This window comes from Bos javanicus, chromosome 26 (genome assembly GCF_032452875.1).
Source record: "Bos javanicus breed banteng chromosome 26, ARS-OSU_banteng_1.0, whole genome shotgun sequence".
Lineage (NCBI taxonomy): Eukaryota > Metazoa > Chordata > Mammalia > Artiodactyla > Bovidae > Bos > Bos javanicus.
In genome coordinates, this window is record NC_083893.1 from 19,386,005 (window position 1) to 19,413,538 (window position 27,534).

Here is a 27,534-nt window from a genome sequence, read left to right on the forward strand (position 1 = left end):
AGGTCTGAACATTTCTCTTGCGTGTTTTGGTAGCTTTCTCATTTCCCAAGAATCCTCAAGGATTTAAAGAGCACATCGGTAAAAAGGTTCAGCTAAATGCTCACTCTCCTGTGGCCTGTCCTGAATTAGGGGCCCCTCTGCTCCCTGCCCACTGGTTAGACCATTCCCCATGCAGGATAAAAACACCTTAGGGGCTGGGAGTCTCTGTACACCTCTGACATCTGTCAGCCTTCCAGAAACCTGCTATTATTGGAAGTGCATTTCACAATTAGAAGAAAATATGGAAAATTGCCTCTGGGTAAGAGGGACTTCTGGGGACATTTCTACTCTCAACTCAGACACCCCTCCACACGCCAGGGAAAATTTACACTCCGTGTGTCTCTGCTAAAACACAAGTCAGGACCTCCTCCTCAGTGTTATTTATAATACCGAAAAACTAAGAAGACTGGTTAAACTGGACATGCCACATCACACAGTGGTTAAAAGGTAAGGGAAAACAGCAGGTGACAAGACAGATGATCCTAAACAGCGGTGGGATCTAGGCTTTAGTCCTTCCCCTTTTGCTCTTGTATTGTCCACAATCATGTGGTAATCCCCATCGGTGAAGTCGGGACATTGAGGAGGAAGGCAGTCCCCATCGCCATTGCGGTTCCAGTTGCGCCATTCCAGTCCCCAAGGTGCGGTTCCAGTTTTTCCAGTACCCACGACCCCGCACGCTGCTCACTTACAGGGAAAGAACAGTCCTTGCATGAGTTTCAGCTCTCACGCCATTTCAGCTCTGGCGTCATACGTGAGCCCTTGGCTCTACTGCGTCATGCTTGCTTTTGGCTCGCTTCCCTCCGTCCCAGCCGTGGCCTCTCAGCCCTGGCAGCGGGCGCGCCCAGGTCCCAGGCTCTGCCGACCCCTTGTCCCTGGGCCTGTTTTCTGGTGGGGGGCGGGGGGACTTTAGAGCAGGGGCTGTACCCAGGGCAGTGCTCTCAATCCAGGGCACGCCAGGACCACCCCCGCCCCCTCCCCAGGAGGCTCTGAGAAACCTCACAGCCTGGGATCTGTGGGACTGAGTGACACGAACCTCTGGTGCAGGGCTGAGGCAGGAGCCGAGAACGAGAACCAAGAAGGGAACAAAGAGGCCACCGAGAAAGGCCGGGGCTGGAACCACAATAACCGTGACCAGAATTTCTTCGTGCCTGCCGCCATCCTGCAGCCCCACGACTGTCCTGACGGGGGCGCAGTCACACTGACTGTGGGGAGACAGGCTCAGAGGTGGGGGAGAGAGCCACAGCGTCCAGAGCCACAGCGAGCACACGGCAGAGCCAGAGCTCAACCCAGCCAGGGGAGCACCTTTCACGCGAGGAGGAGACAGCTTCCTGAGGTGCTCTCCCCACTCCAAGAAGAGCTGGGCACTTCCTGTTGGTCTCCTGGGGTAAACGGAGAGGCAGTTCCCAAAGTGGGGTGGCCCTGGGTCTACGGTCACATCCACAGCTGCTCTAGCTAAGGAGACTGGCCTTCTTCTTTCTCCAGAAGGAAGGGTTTGGGGGTTTGCTTGTTACCCGCAATGGAGGTGGCTCTAAATGAGTTTCTTTAAGAAATCCTGGGGCTGCCCTGGAGACAGTACCATCCCCAGGGCCACTGTGGACAAGAGGAGGCTCTTGCCGTGGTGATGTCTGTGAGCCAGGTAGGCCTGGAGAACCAGGGGCACAGGCGGATGCACGGGGCAGCCCTCCTGGTCCTACAGCAGGTGGACACGGGAGGCCTCGCCCAGGCGCTGGGCCAGCTCACCGGCCTGCTGCACCAGCACGTCCGTGGGCACAACCGACAGGTGGAGGGCCAGCAGCTCGTGGCACCTGACAGCCTCGGCCGGGTGGCCCTTGCTGTAATACCGCAGGAGCTTCCTGGGGGAGAGAGGGGGAAGGAGGACAGGATTCACGAGGGAGACATGGCCATGAGGTCCCCTCACTGGACTCTAGCACCAGGCTGGAAAGGACTTCCTTGCTCCTTGCTGACTCCCCATTTTTGAGGCTCAGCCCCAGGCCGTCAGGGCCCACCCTCTGGAATCCCAACCCTGGATGGCAGGGCCCCAGCTATGGGGCCACAGAGCCAGCTAGGGAAGGTCCCAGGAGCCCAGCAGAGACAGCTGCAAATGCTGTCTCAGGGTGCAACAGGAGGGGAGGAACCCCAAGAGCACCCCTCTCTCTTCCTCTGACTGCCCGGCCGTGAGGAGCTTCTAACAAGGGGGGCTGGGCTCGGGGCGGGGGGCCAAGGAAACACTCCTGAAGGAGGGCTGCTGCCTCTGCTGAGACGGGCGCGTATCATCTGTCATCTGTCCCCCTCTCCCCAGCGGCCCTCCGGCTCGGCCTCACCTGTAGTAGTCCCCTCCCAGCATGCCGACGGGCGCTGAGTCATCAGACAGCACAGGCACCTCCATGATCTGGAGTTTGTGACCCTGGGGGAGGAGGAGAGCTTCTTGAGTGGGGAGGCGGTGGGCACGGCGGGAAGACCACAGGCCTGAGTCAGACACAGGGGTCCGAGGCCCAGCTCAGCCCTGTTTAGCAAGTGCTTAGCGCTGGCAAAATGCACTGACCTCTTTCTACCCTGTCTTCTCACCTGTGAACTGGGGATAAGAATAAACTCCCAAGAACATTAGATGTGATGAACATAAAGTTCCTGGGGTCATGCCGGGCACCATGCTGGTAGCTCTCATTCCCACCAACCAGTGGACCTGGCTCAGTGTGAAGGATGGTGATTGGGGAGGTGTCAGTAAAAGCAAAGTGTGACCAAAGGCCAAGTCTCTCTCTGAAAGGACTGGGAATCCCAGGGAAGGACATGCCAGGGAAGCGACTCAGGCTCGGCTGGGCTCCCACCATGTGCCAGGCATTGTCATGGGGTTCCTGCAGTCCTGTGCCCACTGGGATGGTGAGGCCCGCCCATTACCCCATGGAGCCAAACACACACACAGAGAGCCTGTCTCTCCCTAGAGGCTGAGGTGACGCTCAGCTCCACGTCCTGGGCACCTCTGAGGAGGGCACAGGGCAAAGATGGGAGCCTGCAGGCCAGGAAGCCAAGCCTGGGTTCTGACGTCATCACTTAGGACCTCGGTGCCCTGGCCGTGGTGTTTGATCTCAGGGCATCAGTTCCTCCACCTGCAAAATGGGATCAGTGACACTTGTCCCAACCAACACATGGGCTGTGCAGGTGTGTGAGGCTGTGAGAGCAGCAAGATCCCAATAGCCACACTGCACCATGGAAAGGTTCGCCACGACCTCAGGCTGAGGGGAAGGAGGGCATGCTGCCAGGAGCAGAGACAGGGCATGCAAGGTGTGAGCAGCTTTGCTCAGGGCAGGTTGGTTAACTGCTCTCAGCCTCCATTTATCTGTCTCAGCAATGGGAGCAGGAAGCGAGGCCTTGTATCACACAAAGTGTGGGCTGAGCATCCTTGCTTGCGCGGGGCATGGAGGTCTGTTCATGTGTCACCAGGATGCCTCTTGAACAACAGTGTGAGTTTTTCAGAGAACTGGGGGCAGGGGTCACAGAGCCTGAGCGCAAAGGCGGACCTGAGCTCTGGGTCCCAGCCAGCTGGGCTTCGCTATCAGTCCCACTGGTGTCAAGAAGAGTTGGAGAGACAGATTGAACAGAATCCAGGAGAAAGGGACAATTTCAGGACTGCCCTGCCCGGGCCAGCCACACCCACCATGTCGTTCTCGAACCACAGGAAGTAGGAGCAGCAGAAGTCCCCCTCGCGGAACAGCAGCGTGGTGTAGCCCTTCTGCAGGTATCTGCGCGCCAGCCGGATGAGAGACCAGACCTGGGGAGAGGGGACAGTGCTTGTCTCTGCAGCCCGAGGGTGGCCCTTACCCCACGTCGGGGGCTGGGCTCGGGCTCTCAAATCCCAGTGAAGAAAAGCACTCAGAGGAGGAGCTCCTGGAGGGCCAGGGGCCTCTCCTGTTCCTCTTCCTCTTTGGTGCCTGGGCCCAGCTTTGGCTCAGAGCAGGAGCTTAGTAATAAACAGATGATGGATGGATGGATGGACTACCTATCCCTCTCATTACTGCAAGGACAAAATATATGTATCAACACTTTATGAATCTTTACTATATACACAAGCTATAAAGTAGCAAATTCATCTTTCAGGCCAGAACAGAGCCAGGGACACAAGCGGAGATGAGAGGGTAGCCCCCTGGAACTCTCCTGATGTTGAGGGCTCACATGGACCCCTCAGGGCTGAGGATCTCTGGCACGGCTCTATGCCAAGAAGGTGCTAGAAAAGTGTTTGAATGCACAGTGCCCTGGCCCTGGCACACCCTCTGCTCTGAGGTGAAGTCTGAACGAGGGCTCACCAAGGGCACTGATGGGAACAGTGACTGAGGGTCAACGTGCCTCAGGTCCTCTCTGCGAGGCTCTCCTCCCTGATTCAAGGACTTCCACTGCTGCCTGTGAGCTGCCCGAAGGGAGCTGGCAGCAGGGGGCACCTCTGCCCCCACCCCCCACCTCCCAGGGCTGGCAAAGGCCTTCTGCACTCCAACCAAGACGCTTAGTGACAGGTGTACATGAGCCCCTCCCAACCTGATCACACACAGCATCTAATTAAATGCAAACAAATAACATGGACTTGCTCTGTTTTTCAGGAAAGCAATTAGACAACGTATATCAGTAACCTTAAAAACAATTCCTCCCACTTGACTTCATAATTCCATTTCTGGGAATCCATATTGAGAAAATGATCCGAGATGAGGACAAGGATAAATACGTAGAGGTGTGTGCACCAGCATTATTTATGACAGAGTCTGCGAACAGTCTCAGTGTTCAACGCTGGGGAAACGGCTAAGTACATGGTGCTGCGTTCCCATGATGGACTGCCGTGGAGCCGGTGAGAATCATGTTGATAAAGAATTAATGACATGAGGAAATGCACCAGATACACAGTGAAGTAAAAATGCGGGAAACACATGCATATGCAGGACGACCTCAACCACAACAAACCACACAGGAAAACGGCGGAGAGAAAGGCACCAAGACGAGCCCAACTACCCCGGACGGAGACGAGGACGCTGGTGTGGACGGTCCCAGGAAATGCTTGACCAAGCCCAGCTACCTCCGGGGCCACTGCTGTGCATCACCGTGTGTGTGCATCTGTAACCTACGCGGTAACTCCACGACGTTACTGGTGTTCCCGTTCTCCTTTATAGAAGAGGCAACTGAAACTTAAGACTCCCTACCGCCCCAGGCCACACAGCTAGTGAGGGGCAGAGCTGGGTCTCCAGTGGGCTGTCGGCGACCTTGTTTGCACCATTATGATACACTTTACTTAGATATATAAAATACACATATATAATAATGTAAAATATATGTAACACGTACAATATATAGTAACATAATATGTATAATATATGTATAAAATACAGATTTTTATAAACTGGCAGAGGCCTCCCCACCAAAAATACTAGTTTGCCATGAAGATGAATCAAAGAAAATAAAAGGAGCCCTGGAGACTGTTTCCTCTGTAGAAACCTCCTACTTTTACATTCTGATACTCAAATCCATTAACCTGTGTGTCCCCTTTCTGTCTTAGTGAACTCAACAAACCCTTCCTGGGCCCCGGCCATTCCCTCCCTGGCCTCACTACCCAGTGTTGCTCCAGGAACTTTAACACATCTGGGGAGGTGGCCCCACATGCTGGCTGGGGCCCTAGGGTGACAAAGACAGGACCGTTCTCTTAGGAGCCTACAAAGCTGGGTGCGGAGGTAGGAAGAATGCAGGAAGAGTTCCCATGGGGGTGCTCGGAGTTTCCCGGGGGCCCAAGCGCGGGGACTAGCCCTCTCAGGCAGGGCCCAGGCACGCCTCGTCTGATGCGCAGGGAGCGTGCCTGGGCTGGGAAGAATGCAGGAAGAGTTCCCATGGGGGTGCTCGGAGTTTCCCGGGCGGGGGCCCAAGTGCGGGGACTAGCCCTCCCAGGCAGGGCCAGGCACGCCTCGTCTGACACGTGGGGAGCGTGCCTGGGCTGGGCCAGGTTACCTTGGTTTTGACGAAGGTGGCCAGGGGCCCCCGGCCCAGCTCCGATGAAGTCCTCTCACTGCTACTGAGGGAAGGGGCCACCATCTGACCAGTGGTGCGGTCCACGTAGATGAAATGCACCAGGCCTGGGAAGTCTTCCAGGAAGGTGAGGGGCCGAGTTAAGGTGCTTTTGAAGCCAGAACCAGGGAAGGAGCTCCTCCATCCACCGAGGCTTCCTTCAAGCGTCCCCCTCCCCCGCCCCATAGGTTTCCTTTTCAGCCACCCTACCCTCCCAGGACACTCTCTTTCCCAGGTCTCGCTTTCGCTTTGAACTCCCAATCCCAAGAAGGTCTAAGGTGCAAGCACAATGGATCTCTGGCTCTGGCACATTTAACACCGGGAATTCTGCTCCCAAGGAACACAGCATGTTTATGTTTTACCATCTTCATGAAGGATGAGTTTAAATGACACACGTGGTGAGGCCAGGGTGGGAGCAGAGCTATGGAGCTGAGGAGTGAGCCTCACTGGCCGCCACCCATGCCTCATCTTGGGCTGGAAGGCTCCATTTGAGGACAGGCAGCAGCAGGTGGCTGGCAAGGCCCTCTGTCACCACTTCCGCCTGCACGCTGAGGACTCAAGTCTCAGGAAATTTTAATACTGAAAAAACTGCTTCATATAAAGTTTCAGGGAAGATCAGTAATTGATAAAACTAGTTCTCTAATAAAAGGATACGTCTTGGAGATGGCTTTTTAAACAGGGACCAATAAACACCCTTACCGCAGGCCTTCTCTGAGCCTTCATATTCCTCTGTACTGTAGCATCTAAGGAGGGGGACACGGCCCCTCAAACCTACCTGACCCCAGGCCCTTGCCCCTCCTGGAGACCCACTGCCACTTTGCTGGCTGGACATCTACACAGATGATCTCTATGAAGTAATCCTGGGACACCAGGGATTTCTGAAATTCCGGCCTCGGAGCATTCCTACAGATAGGACACCAACAGGACACTAAAGTCTCCTCACTTTCTTCAGCAAAAGGAAGCTGAGGTGCCAACTATGTGTGTGCTCTTTCCCTAAAGCTGCTGTCATTCAAGTGAGGGGCAGAGGAGGCAGCAGCCCAAGGGGCCTTCATGGCCAGCCCAGGGCCGGGCATCAGGATATGACACCATGGTGACGTTCCTCCTGCTCTTCACCAGCAGGAAGTCCTTCCAGTCCGCCAGCTTTTCTCTGTCGAGGGAGCAGGGGAGCAGGAGGGTGAGGCGTGCCCGGCTCCTGCCCTGGCCGCCAAGGGGTCACACTGCCACTTACTGCATGAGTGTCTGGACTTGGTCCTGCAGGTGTTGGGGCAGGTGGGGGCCCCCGCGGCCCGGGGCCATGGTTAGGAAGCTGAACCGATAGATGGCGCATAGCTGCCGCTTCACCTTCCTGCACGCCTGGAGCAGCCTGGGGGCCAGAGATGAACTGTCACAGAGGGAAGGATCCTGGAGGGCACAGCTAGGACGGCACCCCATCCCTGTGGTCACCCTCCTCCTGGACTGATGGACACGGCTGATGAACTACACCCTGGCCCTCACTGAGCTGGGAGTCAGCTTCCACGTTCCCCCGACATGGGGCTCTGAGAAACTCAAATCTCCTCCAACCTCCTGGTTTATTTTATGGAAAAACAAGGCGCAGTGACTTGCCCAAGGTCACGCTGGGTCTGTGTGGAAGCTGGGTCTCTGCTAGTGGTGTCCGGTCCTCAGGCCCTGCTCCTCAACCTCTGTCTTCTCTGCCCCCAGCCTCCCCTCAGCATCGTGGGGGTTGGACCCCCCTCCCAGGACCCCCTCTGTCCTCAGAAGTGCCTCCCTGAGCATCTTCTCCTCCTGGGCTTGGAGGAAACCTGCCGTCTCGTCCAAACGATGCCCTCCTTGACCTCAGGGCCCACCACTCACTCCAAGGATGAGCCGGGCTCACTTTTGGAGAAGGCCTTGGTCTTGAACTCCAGCCAGGTTTTCTGTAAGCAGACAAGTGACAGGCGGCTTCCTGACAGTGTTCTCACAGTGAGGTCCAGGGGGGCTCTGACATCAGGCTCTAGAAGGCTCCCCATCTCCATGCATAGCACATAGCTGCTGTCCACAGCCAGGCTGGGTCTCTGGCAGGGCCCCCAGCACGCTGCAGCCCACTGTACACCACGGTCTAGTCACTCAGCAGGCTTTTACTTAAAAAGCAGCTTCTGGGTTTGAGCCCCAGGCTCTCGGCCTCACTGGCAGACACGTAAGCCAGTGCTGTCCAGCGGCAGGTCAGTGCCTCGAGGGCGGGCTGGATGCAGCCAAGGGCGGGGGTGCTGATCCCCTTCAGGGGTCTTTGCCTCCTGACACCTCACTGGGGCTGCCGGGCACCAGGAGACATGGGGCGCTGTGGACTGACTGGGCTTCAGTCACCTGCTCTGCCTCGTCTAATCCCCTGCTTATTTTCAAACCAGTGCAAACTTCAGCCACAATGAATCTCAGTTCCTCAAACAGACCCAAGCCCTGCCAGCTTCCTGAACGGCCTCAGATCTCAGCCCAGGGTTCTCATCTGGCGAGTTCCCTCCCAGGCTCCTGCCTGGATTGCGCCTGTCTCCTCCTCTGTTCATGTACTGTCCCTGTGTCTGGGCCTCACGACCCTATCTGGGCTCTAAGCCCCCCGTGGGTAGGACGGCCTCCCTGTGTCCTGCAGCCTGTGAGACCAGCCACGTGGTGAGGGGCATAGTGGGCAGGCCACTGGCCATTCCTGAGCCCTCGACTTGGGCTCTACCTCCACTGCTCACCCGTCCAGTAACTTTGGCCAAATCACCATCTATCTGAGTCCCTCCCTGGTTTCCTTACCTGAAACATGGGAGCTGGAACCTGTGTTCTGCCGAAGTTACACAAGAACGTTTAGGAAATATAAAGTGTACTGCTGAGTTGCGGGGGATCAGAGCACAGTCCTCTGGTGGGGTGGGGCAGAGGCCAGCCCCCTCCCCTTGAGCCTTGGCCCCTCAGGTGTGATGAGAACAGGCCTCCCCTCCCCAAGGTGGGGCGTCCGGGGCCTGCGTCTCACCTGAAGTTCTTGCCCACCTCGATTCTTGACAAACTTGTCCATCCTCTGGCGGAGGTCCGCCATGATGGGGTGGGACCGCAAGGCACTCCCAGCCTCTTGCCCCTCCTTCAGCTTCTTCTCCAATTGAGAAAACCCATCCAGGAGCTGGTACAGGGCCAGGGCCAGGGCCGTGCTGGGGCACTGAGGGGAGAAGAGCAGGGCGGGGTGGACAGGGGTGGCCAGGGGGCAGGTGTCCAGGCCGGGATGGCCCCAGGGCAGGCGGGGGCGCTGATACCTTGGTCAGGAGCACCATGCTGATGCCTGGCCACAGGGGCAGGCAGTACATGGTGTGGGGCACCAGGGGGCAGTAGCTGTCTTTCATGCTGGCATCCAGGAAAATCCTTCTGGGGCCAGAGGGTCCTGGGGAGTGAGCGATCAGCGTCTGGAGGGTGTCTTCAGCCATCTGAGGAGGAAGAGGAGCTGTCAAGGGGAGGGGAGGGGCAGTCGTTGGGGGTCCTCCCCAGGCTGGGTCCCCCTGCAGCTGTTCACTTGCTGTCTCCCTCAGAACCTCGAGGGACAAACTCTTCTAGCCCACAAAGTCCCAGTTCCTAAATGCTGGCCCTCTGCTGAGGCTCCCCTGGCAGCTCCCGTCGTGCTGTCTCTCTCTCTCTCTCAGGATCCTCGGGGCCCTTCTGCACAGCATCAGGACTGGATGCCACACAGGGGTGGTGGGTAGTAAAAAAGGGGAAAAGGAAGAAAGGAAAGTGGGAAAGGCAGATGGAGTGGCATGAGCTGGGGGGGAGGCTCCTCCCCAACTTCATGTACACAAAGGGTTTAAAGCCTGTTAACAGTTGATCATTTGACCACCTTCCGGACCTCCGAAAGTCATTCTAAGGGTGCAAGTGAGGGCTTCCTGGACTAAATGAGAAAACTCTAGCCTCATGAGGGCTCTGGGTAAGAGTCTTCAGTGGGCAAAAGTGGAAAATTAAGGGAATCATTAGGGATGCCACAAAAGCTTCTTTGTAAGGAAGTCATGGTAGTCTTATGACGACAGCAAAGGACTGGATGCAACACACTGGTTGCTCCAAGAATTTGCTAAATAAATAATAACATAATGCAGGCAATGCATTCTGAACAGTCTCGTTAAAAACCACATTGCCAAGGACTGCCTCATCAATGGGAAATGCTCAAAAACAAAAAATAATGCAGAGCATTAGGATTCAAATCAGGTAAAAGAAAAAATATATATGTTGTGTGTGTGTATAAATACACTTATAAAGTCATAGGAAAGCCTAGAAGGAAACACTCCAAATGTGTTTAACAGTAGCTAACATCTGGGGTTGGGACTGAGTGGTTTTTATTCCTTTTCCATATTTTAATTGTTTTCCCCAATTTTTCTACAGTGAACATATTTACTCTCTTATTAAAAAAAAAATTAAAAATTAAGTTAGACTTTCACTCCCAAGAACAGTGAGAGTGGGGATTTCTCAGGAGTGGAGGCTGTGTGTCTGGGGGAGGGGGAGGTGGGAGGGAGAAGGCCACCCTCACTCACCACGCCTCACCCTACCCCGGCCCCCACCTCTGGGCTGAGCTCCGTTCCCTGCGCTGGCCGGACAGCCGTGAGACAGCACCAGGAAGACCGGCATTGCTGGAGCGTCACCCCAGGGGAAGCCCCCAGAGCCACCAGGGCCCACTGCAGCATCTCCAATCAGCTGGTACCCTGGCCAAGCGCCCTGGGCCCCCAGGAAAAACTCACCTGAATGTGGGGAGAGTCAGTAGGTGGGGTGCCCCCATCCAGCCAGATGGTGCTACCTGCAGACAGACCGTAGGTAATAACAGAACGACAGAAACAGTGGGAAAATGTGAACACTGGCCCAACAGCCTGCCAGCAGGGGACGATGGAAAAGAGGCCCTTCCCCACTGGCAGCTCAAAGCACCTCGCTGGGCACAGCACCTCGGTGTGAACTGGAGAGCCTTCCCCTTCTCATTCTACCCCAAGCTGGCGAGTGCAGGGCAAGCTCCCTCTGTGGTACCACAGCTAGGGCAGCCTGGGCTGGGGAAGAGAGGCACCCCTGCCCGCTCCCCCCTGCCCAAGCTGGCTGCCAGGCACGAGTTCCTCTCCCTGTATCTCGCAGTGGGGGGGCAGGTCCCTCAGACCCCTACTCAGCCCCCCCAATCCCCTCCTTGCTTCTGTCTTCTCTACCCCTTCGAGCCCCTCCCTGGCTATAACAGTGCCTTTTCACTCTTTGCTCGGAGGCAGCAGAAACCGTCTATAGTTCCCCATTCATTTAGTCAATCAGCAAACTTTTACTGAAGCACCTACTGTGTGCTGGGAACCGAACTAGACTTCTTTTCCTAGGACAGCTCACAAAAACTACTGAACCAAGTACGTATTTGAAATATTATAGCTTTGTACTAACAGCGTTCTCTTGTATATTTCACTTCAAATAACCACCATTCATAATCACGTTTCTTGGGGAAAGCCTGTATCTATGTTTCAAACACCTGTCTTAAAATGGATGAAAGCAACTCAAGCTGTTTGTAAGCTGAGTTCTGTGCGCTGTGGAACAGGAATTGTTTACAGCTTTGAGGCATGAAAAAACTAACCACTGAGAGAAAGGGGTCAGGACGAGGAACAAGGGGAGGAAGCAGTGGGAAGAAAACCACTTTAGCCGTCACCCCAAAGTAGCGCTTTCTGATGTGCTTGGGCTCGTGGCAAGCTTACAGAACCCAGGAGAGCTGCGACCTTGCCCCTGGAGAAGTGGACAAGCAGAGATGAGCTGCCACGTGGTCTCAGAGGTCCCAGGCTCCTTTTTTGTTTTGTTAATAATATTTCAAACATTTTGGTTTTTTTTTTTATTGTTTATCCACTTACTTTGGAAGTAAAGTATAAACTATACAGATTGAATATTGATATTTTAAACCACTGTGCTGGAAAGAAACTTACTTAATTAGCTGATTACTTATTAACTACAAAAAAGAAACAGAAGGCAGGAGAGTACACACATGCGAGCTGAACTTTTAAAAAAAAGTAGTCCTTGAATTCAAGCTGGAGCTGGCAAGACAGACAGAGGGGCTGCAGCAGACAGCGTCCTGGGCTCTAGGAATGTGGGTGTCTGTGCCTGGCCTCTTACAGGGCATTGGGATCCACTGACCCCTAAGATAGACTCCCAGGGCTACCAGTTGGCACCCAGCTCCTCTCCCTCACCATCCAGGGTCCCTCCTCCACTCTAGGTCTCACCTGAACTCTGCTCCCCAGGGGAAGGAGCTGGTGTGAAGTACTCCTCAGTCGGGGAGAAGCTGTCTGTCTCCTGGGAGGGAGAAGGGGCACCTGGGCTGAGGGCTCAGGGAAGTTCTCCCGGGGGCTCAGCCCTGGACCCTGCTCTCCCAGGAGAGGCAGACCTTCCCCTCCTCCTCCCTCCTGGTCCCCCCCCCGTGGTACAAAGCACATACGGTCCCCGCAGAATTCCTGGTCGGGTCTGCAGAACAGGAGCTCCAGGCCTGCTGCACGGGGATGCTCTGGCTGCGGCGGAGCCTCTGTGGGGAAGGCTGTGACAGGACAGGCCCGCGGATGCTGGTTAAAGCTGCTGACTGGCTTCTCTTCCTGCCAGCGCTTCATGGCACAGCCCTCGGGGGGGCTTGCCGGCCCCTGCGCCCACTCCACTGCACAGCCCCGAGTGTGCGCCATTGCTTCCCAGGGATGTTTCAGGTCTAGTCTTTCTCCAGAACCACAGAAATTCTACAAAGTCCAACAAACTGGCATCCCAATCACTGCCACTCTGCCACTGATGAGGAGGGTGGTGTGGCAACCAGGCTGGCCAGCACTTTCTAAGTGTTTCACTATGCCCCAGGCACTGCTGGGCTCCAAGTAACCCTGAGAAGTAGATGCCATGGTTGTCCCATTGCACAGATGAGGGAATTGAGGCTCCCGTGGGTGAGTACTTGCACAGCAAACAGCTAAGTGGCGGAGCGGGGACTACGTGACTCCAGAAACCTGTACTTTTAACCCTCTAATCCACCTGCCTTCTAGAATTCCCCTTACACCTGAAAGCAGGTAGAAAAGTCATGCCTAACCACACATTCAGGACTGAGACTCAGAAACCAGTCTCCCCAGCTGCCTGCCCAGCGCTCTCCAGACTGGCCATCTGAGTTGCCTTTCTGGTGGCCTCCCACTGCCCAGAGAGCTGCCCTGAGAGAGACCTGGGGGTCACTGTCCTCTGCCGTGCTCTCGCTGGGGTAGAGATCCTGCACCAGGAGAATGAGGGCCAGGAGGTCGGCTGGGCGCAGGGAGCTGGCGTTGTGGCTGTGGAGAGGACAGGAAGCCGGTCAGCACGTCTCCACTGCCCCTGCCCGCAGGTAACAGTGGATGGGAGCAGGCAAGTAAGGGGGTCTGGAGAGGGTCCCTGCCCTCCATAGTTTATAAAGGTGCCAGCTGACTTTATCCTCTTCTGAGAAAGACATGGAATATACAAAATTAACGAACTCATTCATTTTTAAAAATAAAACTTGGTTGTGCTGAAAAAAAAAAAAAAAAACCCATGACCAGCGGAAAACCACCAGGGACCAGGAACGGCGTATCAGGAAACCCTAAGTTCAGACTCTGAGACAGTATTCCAGGAAGGAGTAATTCAGAGAGGGGAGTGAGCCGAGGGGATGAAGAACTGAGAATCTAAGAATCAACACTTCCTGGAAGTGATGGGTCTGGAAGGTTTCCCTGGCCCAGGAGGTGGTGCTTTTCAGGAAGGGGTCGCAAGAAAGGGTGAATGTGAGGGGTCCTGGGGCTCACCTGGAGTAGAAAGCCAGCAACTTGGAGTGCACGAGCAGGAAGGCGTGCAGGGCCTCCTCGCCAGCCCGCCCGGGGCTGGAGTTGATGGCCTGGACAACGTGCCGCTCCAGTGCCTCAATGCACAGCTCACAGAGCTGAGGGTGGATCAGCCGCTCCACAGCCTGGGCACGCGGACAGGGGGATGGAAGCCATGTCACCCCAATTCCTCCCGTCCCAGCCAAAGTCTAGTGATACATTCACTTGGGCCACGGTGAGCGCACACCACGTGCCAGATGCTTGGGAGCAGGGAGGCTCAGACCAACACAGGCTGTGCTCTTGAGGGGCTCAGTCTGTACTGGTGTAACAGGCTCCTGTGGGGTCTACATCTGCCGGGGGCGGATGCCCCTGACACTCACTCACGGCTCACTCTCCTGTGCACCTGGCTATTAATGGTGAGCTCATACTTGTTTGCTCTTCATTTGTCCTCTAACTCAGTGACTTTCAACTTGTAGTTTCCAAACCAGCATAACCAGCGTCACCTGGGAACTTGTTCAAAATGCAAATTATAGAGCCTCCCACCCTCAATGCCTACAGTGACTGAGAAAAGTGAAGCCCAGGAACCTAATAAGTCCTCTAGATGATTCTGATGCATACAAAGAGGAGAACCACTGATCTACAGAGCATCTGTCTACAACAGGGAGCAAGGAGGGGGCTACTGACGACCAGCCTACTCCTCAGATCTGCGCTTAAGTAGGAGCTGAGGCTCAGTGCACCTGTCACTGCTGGCCCGAGATGTAGTTTGCTGGTTGTAGGTTGGTACCATCATTTGCACTCAGGCAATCTTTAGTGCTGGTTACTTTTTACTATTTTCTACTCTAGTTTCAGCTCAGTATAATTTGGGGGAAGGGATCAGAGGCGAGGGAGCTAACTTCAGAAATTTCCATAATTTACTGAGAGCCCAAAAACTGCACTAAGAAATCTGTTTTACCCAAAGTCTAGCCATGTTATTATAGGGAGGCCCATCAGAGTGCCTAACGCACCACGAAGCCAGAAAGAGCAACCCTCTGAAATGCATGAGCCTGGGGACTGCTGGTGCCCTCACTCACTGGGGTGGGGGACAGACGTCAAAGCATGGTCTCAGTGCTGCCCAGCCCCCGCGGCCTGACACTTCCGTGGCCCGAGGACTCCCGCACCCAGCGTCACCTCTACGGCAAAGCACTGCTCTTGGTCCCGCAGGCGGCTGTAGGTCCACAGCAGGCTCTGGAAGCGCTCCCACACCTCCACACGCTGCTCCAAGTCCGGGGGCCGCAGCCTGGGGCAGAGCAAGGGAGACCCACAGAAAAGTGGCATCCCCAGCTTCAACCAAAGGAGCAGTCTGAGCTCACTGTTAGAGCTGGGCAAGCTCCTGTGACAAACACCTGGGGGAAGCCCCATACCACACCTGAGGGAGCCACACAGCACACCAGGGGGGGCCACACAGCACACCTGGGGGGGAAGTCACATAATATACCTGGGGGAGTCACACTGCACACCTGGGGGAGTCACACTGCACACCTGGGAGAGTCACACTGCACACCTGGGGGAGTCACACTGCACACCTGGGGGGCCACACTGCACACCTGGGGGAGTCACACTGCACACCTGGGGGGCCACACTGCACACCTGGGGGAGTCACACTGCACACCTGGGGGAGTCACACTGCACACCTGGGGGGCCACACTGCACACCTGGGGGAGTCACACTGCACACCTGGGGGGCCACACAGCACACCTGGGGGAGTCACACAGCACACCTGGGGGGCCACACTGCACACCTGGGGGAGTCACACTGCACACCTGGGGGGCCACACTGCACACCTGGGGGAGTCACACTGCACACCTGGGAGGGCCACACAGCACACCTGGGGGATTCACACAGCACACCTGGGGGAGTCACACTGCACACCTGGGGGAGTCACACAGCACACCTGGGGGAGTCACACTGCACACCTGGGGGAGTCACACAGCACACCTGGGGGGCCACACTGCACACCTGGGGGTCACACTGCACACCTGGGGGAGTCACACTGCACACCTGGGGGGCCACACTGCACACCTGGGGGAGTCACACTGCACACCTGGGGGAGTCACACTGCACACCTGGGGGAGTCACACTGCACACCTGGGGGAGTCACACAGCACACCTGGGGGGCCACACAGCACACCTGGGGGAGTCACACTGCACACCTGGGGGCCACACTGCACACCTGGGGGAGTCACACTGCACACCTGGGGGAGTCACAAAGTACACCTGGGGGGCCACACAGCACACCTGGGGGGGCCAAGTCACACAATATACCTGGGGGGGCCACACAGCACACCTGGGGGAGTCACACTGCACACCTGGGGGAGCCACACAGCACACCTGGGGGAGTCACACAGTACACCTGGGGGAGTCACACTGCACACCTGGGGGAGTCACACAGCACACCTGGGGGAGCCACACAGCACACCTGGGGGAGTCACACAGCGCACCCGGGGGGAGCCACACAGCACACCCGGGGGGAGTCACACAGCACACCCGGGGGGAGTCACACAGCACACCCGGGGGGAGTCACACAGCACACCTGGGGGAGCCACACAGCACACCTGGAAAGTCACACAGCGCACCTGGGGGAGCCACACAGCACACCCGGGGGGAGTCACACAGCACACCTGGGGGAGTCACACAGCACACCTGGGGGGGGGGGCAAGTCACACAATACACCTGGGGGGGTCACAGCACACCTGGGGGAGTCACAGCACACCTGGGGGGCCACACAGCACACCCCGGGGGGGCAAGTCACACAATATACCTGGGGGGCCACACAGCACACCTGGGGGGCCACACAGCACACCTGGGGGGGAAGTCACATAATATACCTGGGGGACCCACACAACACACGTGGGGGAGCCACACCACAACTGGGGGACCCACACACAGTTGGGGTGCATCTGGCTGTGCTCTTGCCATGGAGCAGAGTGGGACGGGGGTGGAACCGGGAGGCGGGTGCCTGAGCAACTCACCTCACTTCTCAGCCTCTCGCTCACACATACATGACAAACGCCAGCGAGAGAGACCCAGGGAGGTGCCAGGAAGCAGCAGGGGCAGAGTGGGACCAGCAGCTTCACCGAGGCCTCGAGAGGGGCTCAGTACAGTACCCCAGGACTCACTCCTTTCGGATGAGCTGTCCATCCACAGTCACCAGCCCAAAGTGCACCTCGAACAGGTACTTGAGCACGCACAGCTTCTGCCGCAGGTCCCCTTCGCCCTCTGTGCGGTCTCCGTTGATGGCGATGAATAGGCATTCTCCAAACTGCAGGCACAGAAATCAGCTGATGTCAGCCAGCCCCCGGGACAGAGATGGGAGAGGGGGCGGGGGGCGGTCAGATCCCAGGGGATTTTGCTAAGATGCAGCATCTGCCTTCTAAAGGAGTCTGAGGTTCAAGATGAGGAAGAGGCGTGTGGACCGTCCAAGGAACCAAGGGGCAGAGGAACGTGGGCCCCAGGGAGGCACACTCACCAGGTGAAGGACATACAGGTAGTTGCCATTTTCCGTCGAGAAGCAGGTGTATGTGTCCGAGAGCTTCTCCAGCATGGTCATAGAGGAGATGATGACCGGGGCCAGGAGGGTGCTAAGCTGGTCCTCCAGGGCAGGAGGCTGCAAGCGGGGCCAGAGAACAACACTGCTCAGGGGGCCAGACACGGGGGCCGAAGGAATGGACAAGACCCAGAACTTGGCGTCAAGGGCTCCGCAGTTCTAGGCACACCCAGGAGGCTGTCACTGTCCTGACAGGGAGACCCCAAATCTTGGGTCAGGAAGACTGGGAAAGGTCAGGCACCTAATTGCATTGTTCAGGCCTGAATTCTGGAAGGAAAGGTAAGGAATTAGGCCACGCCTCCACAGAGGAAGCCGACTCTAAGAAAGTTTGACATGTGCACCAAAGTCCGGGCCCCCTGTCGCAGTAAGTCTCCTTTAGGGAAAGTATCCTAAGGAAAACAATCAGAAACGGGGCAGCGATACAGGAGCAAAATGCTCCCCGCCGCATCATTTATAGCAGAAGAAACTGGAGAGAATGTCAATGTCCAGTACCAGGGAAGAGTTAAATATACAGCAGTACATCTCAACGAAGGGAAGATACAAAGCACTTAAGACATCAGAGCACTTCAGTGAGGTGGAGAATTCCTACGATACAGAGTAATGTTTTTAAAAGAAGGTTGTGAACGCTCTGTACATTCAAGTACACAGGAAAAACTAATTATTGAAAAACATTTAAAAATTCAACATCATTAAAGTGATTGCTTCTGAACAGGAGGATCAGGAATGATTTCTCCCCCTAGTTTTTATATCTTTCTGTACTTTCCTAGTTTGGTGGCAAGCATGCCTTTCCTTTTATAATCTCTTCCCTCATCCATTCTCCCTGCCTTCCAAATAAAGAACAGAACAAACAGACAAAACCAAAAAGAAACTGGACGGATGTGCTGAAGATCTGTGAGTGAAAATGGGATAAGGTCAGGGCGAATGGTAATAAGTCAAGTTCTTGACACAAGAATGAACAGGTACAAGGGCACAGCTGACTTTCCCCATGCTGATCTCAGGAGCCTTGACCGAAACAGGGAGGAAGCAGAGTCCTAGTTTTCACTTGGATACAAGGCGCTGAGTAAGACCTGGCCTTGAAAAGAAAAACAGGCAAGCAGCCAGGGGTACTGTGCGGCACTTGAAATATGAGGGGACTACGGCACGTGGGGCGTAATTTCCTCCCACAGACTTGGCATTCAGGAACCCAGGCCTGTGTCCACCATTGTAGGGGCTGCCAGTCACCTTCAGTAGGTCCCAGCTCAGGTGGCTCCTCTCCTGACCATCCCTAGGCCCACCCCACCCCAGCCTGCCCCATCCCACACTCTGGTTAAAAAAAAACCCACGGTGTTTTTTTGCCATCTGGTTCATCTTTATCCTCTAAATTCTGTGAGTGCAGGGTCATGTTGCTACATTCACTGCTTTGGCCCCAAGAGGCTGGCAAATAGTGGATTCTCGATTAGTATTTGTTGAATAAATATCCCTTCACATAGGCAAATGCTGGTTGAATTATTCATGTACCATAATTTTCTGGAACTGTCATGAATCAATTACATTAATAGAAATGTGACTTAAAAACCTAGATGGTGTACAGAAACTCATTTTAAAAGCAGTAGCTTTCACTAGGTGTACAGGTGTGACAAGAATTCTTTTGTTTTGGTGGGGTGGTGGGGGGAATGATAATCTTTGGTGTAGCTAGGGTGTAAAGAGAATTCTCCTGTATTATTGATATGTGGTGTGGTTATAAAGTGCTACAATATCTTTGAATGGCTTTTGAATCAATGATTCTTTTTTAGGAATTTATCCTAAGAAAATAATGAGATGTGGGATAAAATTCAAGCACAAATGTTCCCAACAGTAATAGCTATAGCAAACTAGAAGCAATATACATGTCAAGTACTGGAGAAATGGCTAAATAAATGATGCTATATTTATTCATACACTGAATATAATGTTTCCATTAAGATTTATGCTTTTGACAATATTTAACAAAATGGAATAATGCTTTTGCTATAATGGCAACTGAAAAAAACCCAGGAATTAAAACTGTAACTGTGGTATGAGCTCAACTATTTGTAAAAGATAGAGACCCAAAGAAAATATATTGAAGAGCTAATAGCTCGAGGTAGAAGAATTATGGGTCATTTAAAAACTATTTCTCTGTTACTTCCCAAATTTCCTACAATTAAGTCATGTTATTTACAGGACCAGGGGAAAAAGTGTTGTATCCAAGAGAAATAAAACTTTGAAGACTTTTTTTCTTTATGCCAGTCATTTAGGAACTGAAAAATCGGAATTTGTCCCTTTCTGAGGTTTTTAATAAAGAGGCAGAGAAACACTATCAAATCGTTTGCCTCTTAAATTTTTCAGTTCAGTTCAGTTCAGTTCAGTCGCTCAGTCGTGTCCGACTCTTTGCGACCCCATGAACTGCAGCACGCCAGGCCTCCCTGTCCATCACCAACTCCCGGAGTTCACTCAAGCTCACGTCCATCGAGTCGGTGACGCCATTTTTAGACCATATTGATGCAATGGTTAAGGAACTAATATACTTAGAAATTCTTAATTTAGAAATTATGTATATTGACTACTAAAAAATAAAGGCGCCTAACAGATAGACCTGTTTTTAGCTTAAATAAAATCACTTAAATGTCTATGATCTCTGATACGCTGTATTACTCCTAAAGAGCATCAGCGATGCTGAGGTCAGTTAACTTGCTGACACGGCACTAGTTGAGCTGATGACCAGGCCCACTGGACCAGGAAGGACACTGAGAGGCAACCAGCCTGTGTGGCCGCAGAAATGCAAGGACTCTCTGCTGGATCCTCAGTAAAAAAGTGTTCAATCCAAAATTAATCTGGAAAAAAATTTCAAAATGAATTATTCCTTTAGAATGTACAGTAGAACTTATCTAAGTGAAAAGGACAACTATCTTTGAGTCGTCACATTAAAGTGTTAAACTAGATATCTATATGCAAAGAAATAAACTTCAATCTATACACTACATACAAAAATTCAAAGTGCATCGTCAGACCTAATATAAAACCTAAAACTAAAAAAAAAAACCAAAAACCTAAAACTAGAAAACTTCCAGGAGAAAATATGGGGAAAATTCTTTGTGATCTTGGATTGGGCAAAGGCTTCTTAGATATGACACCAAAAGTATGATCCATAAAAGCAACAAGTGGATAACATGGAGTTATCATATTAAAAATATCTGTTTTGAAAGATATTGTGCAGTAGATATGAAGACAAGACACAGACTGGAAGAAAATATCTGCACAACACGTATCCACTAACTTTCAAAACTTGGTAAGAATAATAAGAAACAATCAATGCAATAAAAAATAGGCCAAGGACCCGAAGAGACACTTCATTAGTGAAGATATAAAGATGGAAAATAAGCACATGACAAGGTGCTTAAAATCTCATGGGGTGAGGGTGGGGCACAGCCCTCCAGAGCACCAAGGGCTAACCTCTGAGGACGTGTGGGTGCGAGAGGTGCAGACACACGAGGTCTTGTTCGCCGTTCCGGCCGCCAGGGCGGGTGGGCAGGCTCCCCGCCTCCTGACAGTGCTGCGCTAGCCCCCTGTCCGACCCTCCTGCCCTGCACTCACCTTCTCGCCCTCATTCTCTGTCTGTCCAAACTTCAGGCGCAGACTCTCTTCAAACTCCTCATCTGTCCAGTAGAAGAGGACCTCCGCACTCTCTGTGGCCACCAAGACGCACTTCATCTGCCAAGGAGAAGTGAGGTCAAGGTCACCTCCAGCCCCACACCCACAGACTCAGCCTGAGGAATGAAAAAAATTATAATCCCAGCAAATGCCTACTGGATTTTACTGTGTGCGGGCACTACCACGAGGGCCTTCCTGGTGTTACTTCACAGCACCATCACAGCAAAGCAGGAGTCTTCAGTTACTCCTATTTTTAACTCAGCAGTGGCCACAGGACTGGAAAAGCTCAGTTTTCATTCCAATCCCAAAGAAAGGCAATGCCAAAGAATGCTCAAACTACCGCACAATTGCACTCATCTCACATGCTAGGAAAGTAATGCTCAAAATTCTCCAAGCCAGGCTTTAGCAATACATGAACTGTGAACTTCCAGATGTTCAAGCTGGTTTTACAAAAGGCAGAGGAACCAGAGATCAAATTGCCAACATCCGCTGGATCATCTAAAAAGCAAGAGAGTTCCAGAAAAACATCTATTTCTGCTTTATTGACTATGCCAAAGCCTTTGACTGTGTGGATCACAATAAACTGTGGGAAATTCTGAAAGAGATGGGAACACCAGACCACCTGACCTGCCTCTTGAGAAACCTGTATGCAGGTCAGGAAGCAATGGTTAGAAATGGACATGGAACAACAGACTGGCTCCAAATAGGAAAAGGAGTACGTCAAGGCTGTATATTGTTACCCTGTTTGTTTAACTTATATGCAGAGTACGTCATGAGAAACGCTGGGCTGGAAGAAGCACAAGCTGGAATCAAGATTGCCAGGAGAAATACCAGTAACCTCAGATATGCAGATGACACCACCCTTATGGCAGAAAGTGAAGAACTAAGGAGCCTCTTGATGAAAGTGAAAGTGGAGAGTGAAAAACTTGGCTTAAAGCTCAACATTCAATCAGAAACTAAGATCATGGCATCTGGTCGCATCACTTCATGGCAAATAGATGGGGAAACAGTGGAAACAGTGGCTGACTTTATTTTTGGGGCTCCAAATTCACTGCAGATGGTGAATGCAGCCATGAAATTAAAAGACGCTTACTCCTTGGAAGCAAAGTTATGACCAACCTAGACAGCATATTAAAAAGCAGAGACATTACTTTGTCAGCAAATCTCAGTCTAGTCAAGGCTATGGTTTTTCCAGTAGTCATGTATGGATGTGAGAACTGGACTATAAAGAAAGCTGAGCACCAAAGAACTGATGCTTTTGAACTGTGGTCTTGGAGAAGACTCTTGAGATCCCTTGGACTGCAAGGAGATCCAACCGGTCCATCCTAAAGGAGATCAGTCCTGGGTGTTCATTGGAAGGACTGATGTTGAAGCTGAAACTCCAATACTTTGGCCACCTGATGCGAAGAGCTGACTCATTTGAAAAGACCCTGGTGCTGGGAAAGATTGAAGGCAGGAGGAGAAGGGGACGACAGAGGATGAGATGGTTGGATGGCACCACTGACTCAATGGACATGAGTTTGAGTAGACTCCCGGAGTTAGTGATGGACAGGGAGGCCTGGCGTGCTGAGGTTCATGGGGTCGCAAAGAGTCGGACACGACTGAGTGACTGAACTGAACTGAAAACCAAGGCTGAGCTCTTTCCTGTGTTATCCCGGCTCTCTAAACACAGCATCAGACACACTACCAGCCCGCTGGGATCAAGCGTAAAGAAGGACCCAGCTTGTGATCTGGACATGGGGTCGACTGCACGAGGGAGGCAGGCTGTCAAGGCCTGGTTTGGAACACTGGGCAGCTAGTGCACCTCGCTCTGGGCAGCCCAGTACTTCCACTCAAGTCAAAAACAGCTCCAGAGTACCAGCTCCAAAGCCCACAGGCAGTGGGCTCAGCATTACGGGAGTTTCAGTCACAAGTTCCTCCTGCCCTGGGGGACACAGAAGCTGCGTGACCTTGGCCACAGTTCTTCTCACCCCTGCTTAGCTGCTGCTTCCTCAGCCACCTCCACCAGTATCTTCTGCCCTTTCAGACCTCGTTCCCCATCACCCACACATGTTCCCTCTCTGCAACACACAATGCTTGATTATGTAAATGTGCTTTCTTATTCACCATGGTAGATTTTTAATCCACAGCTTCCTACTCTGGGCCTTGGCCCCCTGAGGTACAGCAAGACATTGACCTTCTCAACTCCTGGGGCAGCCTGACCACGTCTGGTGAAGCCGGAGCTCTCGGGCCAGCTGCTTGCCGCAGGCAGGGGCTTCAGACCTTCTCCTGTACCTCAGCATGTCACACGGACACGAGCACATTACACGTGTGGTAAGACATGACAGTGATGAGGAAGCCCCACTCTTAACTCTTCCATGGGTGGACATTCAGTTTCCTCAGAAGGACTATTATATCTCGAGGTCTCAGACTCAGTTACACTCTTCAGGATCCCCTAGGTGACCAGCTTGGTGGTACTTGCTGCTGCTGCTGCTAAGTCACTTCAGTCATGTCTGACTCTGTGCGACTCCATAGACGGCAGCCCACCAGGCTCCCCGTCCCTGGGACTCTCCAGGCAAGAACACTGGAGTGGGTTGCCATTTGCTTCTCCGATGCATGAAAGTGAAAAGTGAAAAGTGAAGTCACTCAGTCGTGTCTGACTCTTAGTGACCACATGGACTGCAGCCTACCAGGCTCCTCCACCCATGGGATTTTCCAGGCAAGAGTATTGGAGTGGGTTGCCAATGCCTTCTCCAGGTTCCTACTGAGTACCTCCCTAATCTCCAGTTGGATTATCAACTTTAACTCAGAGCACCTAGCTTCATAGTGTTTCTAGCACAGTGAAAAAAAGAGAATGTAGCCTACTCCCATGGAATTGCTACACACAAAGCAGAGACCAGGACAGCAATGGAGCGTGAAAGGGAAGGTTGCTGCATGAGGGCAGGTGGGCCCGGAAGAGGCTGCCCTGGGACTCCCAGGTGAGCCTGGCAAGGTTCAGGACTTGAGGGGCTGGCCTGGTGGGAAGGGAGTGCGTGCACTGGAGAACAGTGGGCTGTAGAATGAAGTCTATGAACAACAGAGAGTCCTTGTAGGCTGGTAAGGGTATGTGTCGTGGATGGGTAGGGCCAAGGTTATGGAGGCCAGTTGTCCTGGTGTGGGCTAACGTGGGTCCACTCTTTGCTGAAGGCCAAAGCAGGAAGCTGGGAGGGATTGGGGGCAGGAGGAGAAGGGGACGACAGAGGATGAGATGGCTGGATGGCATCACCGACTTGATGGACATGAGTCTGAGTGAACTCCGGGAGTTGGTGATGGACAGGGAGGCCTGGCGTGCTGCGATTCATGGGGTCACAAAGAGTCGGACACGACTGAGTGACTGAACTGAACTGAACTGAGAGGAGGAAGGGGCTGATTCAGGAGGTGTAGCTTAGAGGTTTGGTAGGCAGTGATGGGGTTTCCCAGGTGGAATAGTGGTAAAGAATCCACCTGCCAATGGAGGAGAGGTGGGTTCGATCCCTGGGTCAGGAAGATCCCCTAGAGATAGAAAAGGCAACCCACGCCAGTATTCTTGCCTGGGAAATCCTGTGGACAGAGGAGCCTGGTGAGCTACAGTCCATGAGGTCGCAAAAGAGTCGGACATGACTTAGCAACTAAACAACAGCAACGGGCTGTGATGATCACCTAGATGTCAGGGAGGGAGAGCAGAACAGGCAAAGGTGACATGAGGATGCAGGCTGGGGCAGGCAGGGGGCGGGGCTGACAGCTCTGCAGAGCCTGAGAGAGCTCAGTCCTCTGCCTGCCTCACCCTGTCCACCTCCCATAGTCCGAGGAGCCCCAGGGTGGGTGCCGCCTGCCTGCATCTCAGGCAGGATCACCTACCGTGGCAAGGAGCACAGCAGAGCTTCCTGACAGCCGAAGGCTCAGAAAGGGCTGCAGGAGACAGCCTCGGTGACCAGCTCATGGACAGCAGCACAGCATTCCACGACCTGGTTAAAACGGGGTGGAGGGGGAGGGGGGCTAAGAGTAAGCAGAGGCTCTCATTTCAACTGCTGCCCGTTCCGGGGAGTGGACAAGATGGTGGAGGGCTGAGTGGTCAAAGGCCTCTCTCTGGCTCTTGGGCAGCCTGCTCAGAACACACTCCCCACTGCCAGGCGTCCCTGTGCTCCACATACTGCTCACCCCTGCCTTCCCACAATGGAGAACATGGACCCAGCAGGCACAGTCCTTTGGACGTAGCCGGTGGCCACAAACGGTAATTCTCACCTACTGTTTCCTCCTGAGCACTCTCACTTCCCTGTGGGTCACTCTGAACCATGGTGTGGTCAGCAAGCCTACCCTGAGCACCCCCAGGCAGCCTGCTATGAGTGACTAATATTAGGCAATAGCACAGCACATCCCAGGGAGACAAAGATGCAGTCCTGGAAGACAGGAGATACCCCAGGATGATGCAGTGAATGGCAGTAAACCAACGCAACAGGCACGGGAGACCTGGTTCTAGTTCTGGCTTTGCCAAGGCACTTACACCTCTCTGGGCTCAACCTCTGGCTCCATCTCCCTCCAGGGTTCTAGTGAGTCAGGGAGCAACCAGGCAGTCACATCCTTAGCAAACTACTTTCTTACAGAGGTGTGTGCTTAATCACGTCCTACACTTTGCAACCCTATGGACTGTAGCCCACCAGGCTCCTCTGTCCATGCTATTTCCCATGCAGGAATACTGGAATGGATTGCCATTTCCTTCTCCGAGGGATCTTTCCCACCCAGGGATTGAACCCACATCTCCTGTGTCTCCTGCACTGGCAGGCAGGGTCTTAACCACTGGGCCACCTGGAAAGCTCTTCTTACACAGAGAGGTGAGGTGGGGGTGTCACTATTCTTATTTCCCAGCTCCCCTCCTCAAAAACAGGGTGAACTAAACTAGTTCCAGAACCACTCATATTTCGATGATAAAAAGCAGGAACAATATAAAGCTTTAGCTTAATCAGGAAGCCAAACACTGCAAGCAAACAGAAGGCAAGAAAGGGCTGTTAAGGGCTCAGCATCTTGTGCAACATGAGACTTCACTACTACGTCACTGGCATGACTGACCTTAACGCCGTCTTCCCATTAACATGGAAATCCTCTTTAGTGGACATTAAGTTCTACTTTTATTTCAAAAGGTCTGTTGGAAAGAGAACCTCACTGGTGTTATTTTGTGGCTTCCCTGCTCTCTGCTCTAAGGAGGGAACACAGGACTTAGTGAAGCTTTAGATGGAGCAGGGGCAACTTGGGGAACCTCTCTGCCCCTTCTCTCCGCCCGCCCCCCGACTCATTTTCACCATTCTCCCTGTAAACTGCCCCTATGACCGCCGCCCCTGAAGGGCCGGAGGACGCAGGAGTAGGACCTGTCCACTGGCAGCCTTCTTGGTTGCCTGGCACTTTCAGTTTATGCAGCAGTTTCACCCCCCAATTCCCCGAACCTCAGAGTGGCAACCGCCCCATTTCGTGGCAGCAGAAACTTTGACTACCAGAAGTGAAGTGACCCGCCACGTTCCCACGCCGGGTGGGTGAGGCTGGCGGTAGGGACCCCTCTACTTCCGGGAGGGCCGTGCCGGGGTCCCGGAGGAGGCCCCGCCGCCTACCGAGGCCCTCGGACTGTGCGTACCGAGTCGTAGCCAAACACCCACCAGCCTGCCAGGAATCCGCGCCGCGCTTCCGGGTGTGGTCACGTGACCGCCCACGTGACCGCCTGGGGCCGGATTGGAAGCTCGCTCCGCCTCTAGCTGGCTTAGGCTTCTGCCCGCCGCCGTGCACTTTGCTCCGGCTAGGTAACAGGGACCGTCGAGCCCTGGCTGCGACCCTCACTTCCTGCGGGACAGTAGCTACCGCCCTCCGGTCAACGAGGAGGGCGCCGAGGCCCACAGTGTGCGGGCTTCCCCGGCAGCCGTCAGAGGCCCCTGCTGCATCGGCCACTGCGCTGGGCCCCGCCACCTGCCTAAGCGCAGGCCACTCCCCACCTAGGTTCTGGGAACGTCCCTATTTTACAGAAGCGAAAACTGAGGCCCAGAGAGAAGAAATCACTTGTTGAGGACAGAGTTAGCATCAGAATGCAGGTCTCCTGGCTCCCCGTCTTTTCCTCACCCTCTTTTTTTTTTTTTTTTGCTGAACCACAGTTCTAGGGTGAGAGCTGCTCCTCTGTGATTGCTTTCCTGGGTTCCTTGGAAAAGACACAATCTGCAGAAGGACCCAGTTATCCCCAGAGTTCCAACACTAGACTTTCTTTATAAGGGTTCTCAATTCATTTTGGGGGTGGGGTGCACATTAGGGTCTTTGTTTTGAACTTGTGTTTGCTAGAGTCTCTTACAGTTGCGTATGTTTTTAATGGTTGAAGGTTGGGAAGAGTGATGAAGATCACGGCAGGGTCGAAAGTCCCACCCAAATCACCTGTTAATGCCCCGGTGCCCCCTGGGAGCTTTAAGCACAGCCCAGCAAGCAATGAGTTGTGAGGACTGGCTAGGGTACAGC

At 53.7% G+C, this 27,534-nt stretch overlaps 1 protein-coding gene across 7 annotated transcripts; it reads right to left on the reverse strand.

Annotated features, from left to right (window-relative positions):
* Positions 1-1,161: 1,161 nt before the first annotated feature.
* HPS1 (HPS1 biogenesis of lysosomal organelles complex 3 subunit 1) lies at positions 1,162-26,777 on the reverse strand. 7 transcript variants are annotated; one of them, XM_061403054.1, is made up of 20 exons: positions 26,697-26,777; positions 24,913-25,019; positions 21,001-21,117; positions 17,332-17,469; positions 16,982-17,124; positions 14,994-15,102; positions 13,812-13,972; positions 13,226-13,328; positions 12,479-12,574; positions 12,267-12,336; positions 10,782-10,837; positions 9,321-9,488; positions 9,047-9,226; positions 7,918-7,979; positions 7,295-7,429; positions 7,148-7,213; positions 6,010-6,154; positions 3,689-3,802; positions 2,361-2,443; positions 1,162-1,892 (listed from the first exon to the last, which is right to left on the reverse strand). In XM_061403054.1, the coding sequence occupies exons 3-20, from the start codon at positions 21,115-21,117 to the stop codon at positions 1,730-1,732; spliced, it is 2,109 nt and encodes a 702-aa protein (XP_061259038.1). In that variant the 5' UTR covers positions 24,913-25,019; positions 26,697-26,777; the 3' UTR covers positions 1,162-1,729. The 7 variants fall into 7 exon arrangements, with proteins under 7 accessions (XP_061259038.1, XP_061259041.1, XP_061259042.1 ...); XM_061403057.1 differs by having other exon boundaries at positions 26,538-26,697; XM_061403058.1 differs by lacking the exon at positions 26,697-26,777 and adding an exon at positions 26,490-26,511.
* Positions 26,778-27,534: the final 757 nt, after the last annotated feature.

Coding starts and splice junctions, on each gene's coding strand:
- HPS1 (XM_061403054.1), bottom strand. CDS start 21,117: ATGAAGTGCGTCTTGGTGGCCACAGAGAGTGCGGAGGTCCTCTTCTAC. Junction 17,470..21,000: donor CAGAGAATGAGGGCGAGAAG/GTGAGTGCAGGG, acceptor CCCCGCTTGCAG/CCTCCTGCCCTGGAGGACCA. Junction 12,337..12,478: donor CCAGGAATTCTGCGGGGACC/GTATGTGCTTTG, acceptor TCTCCCTCCCAG/GAGACAGACAGCTTCTCCCC.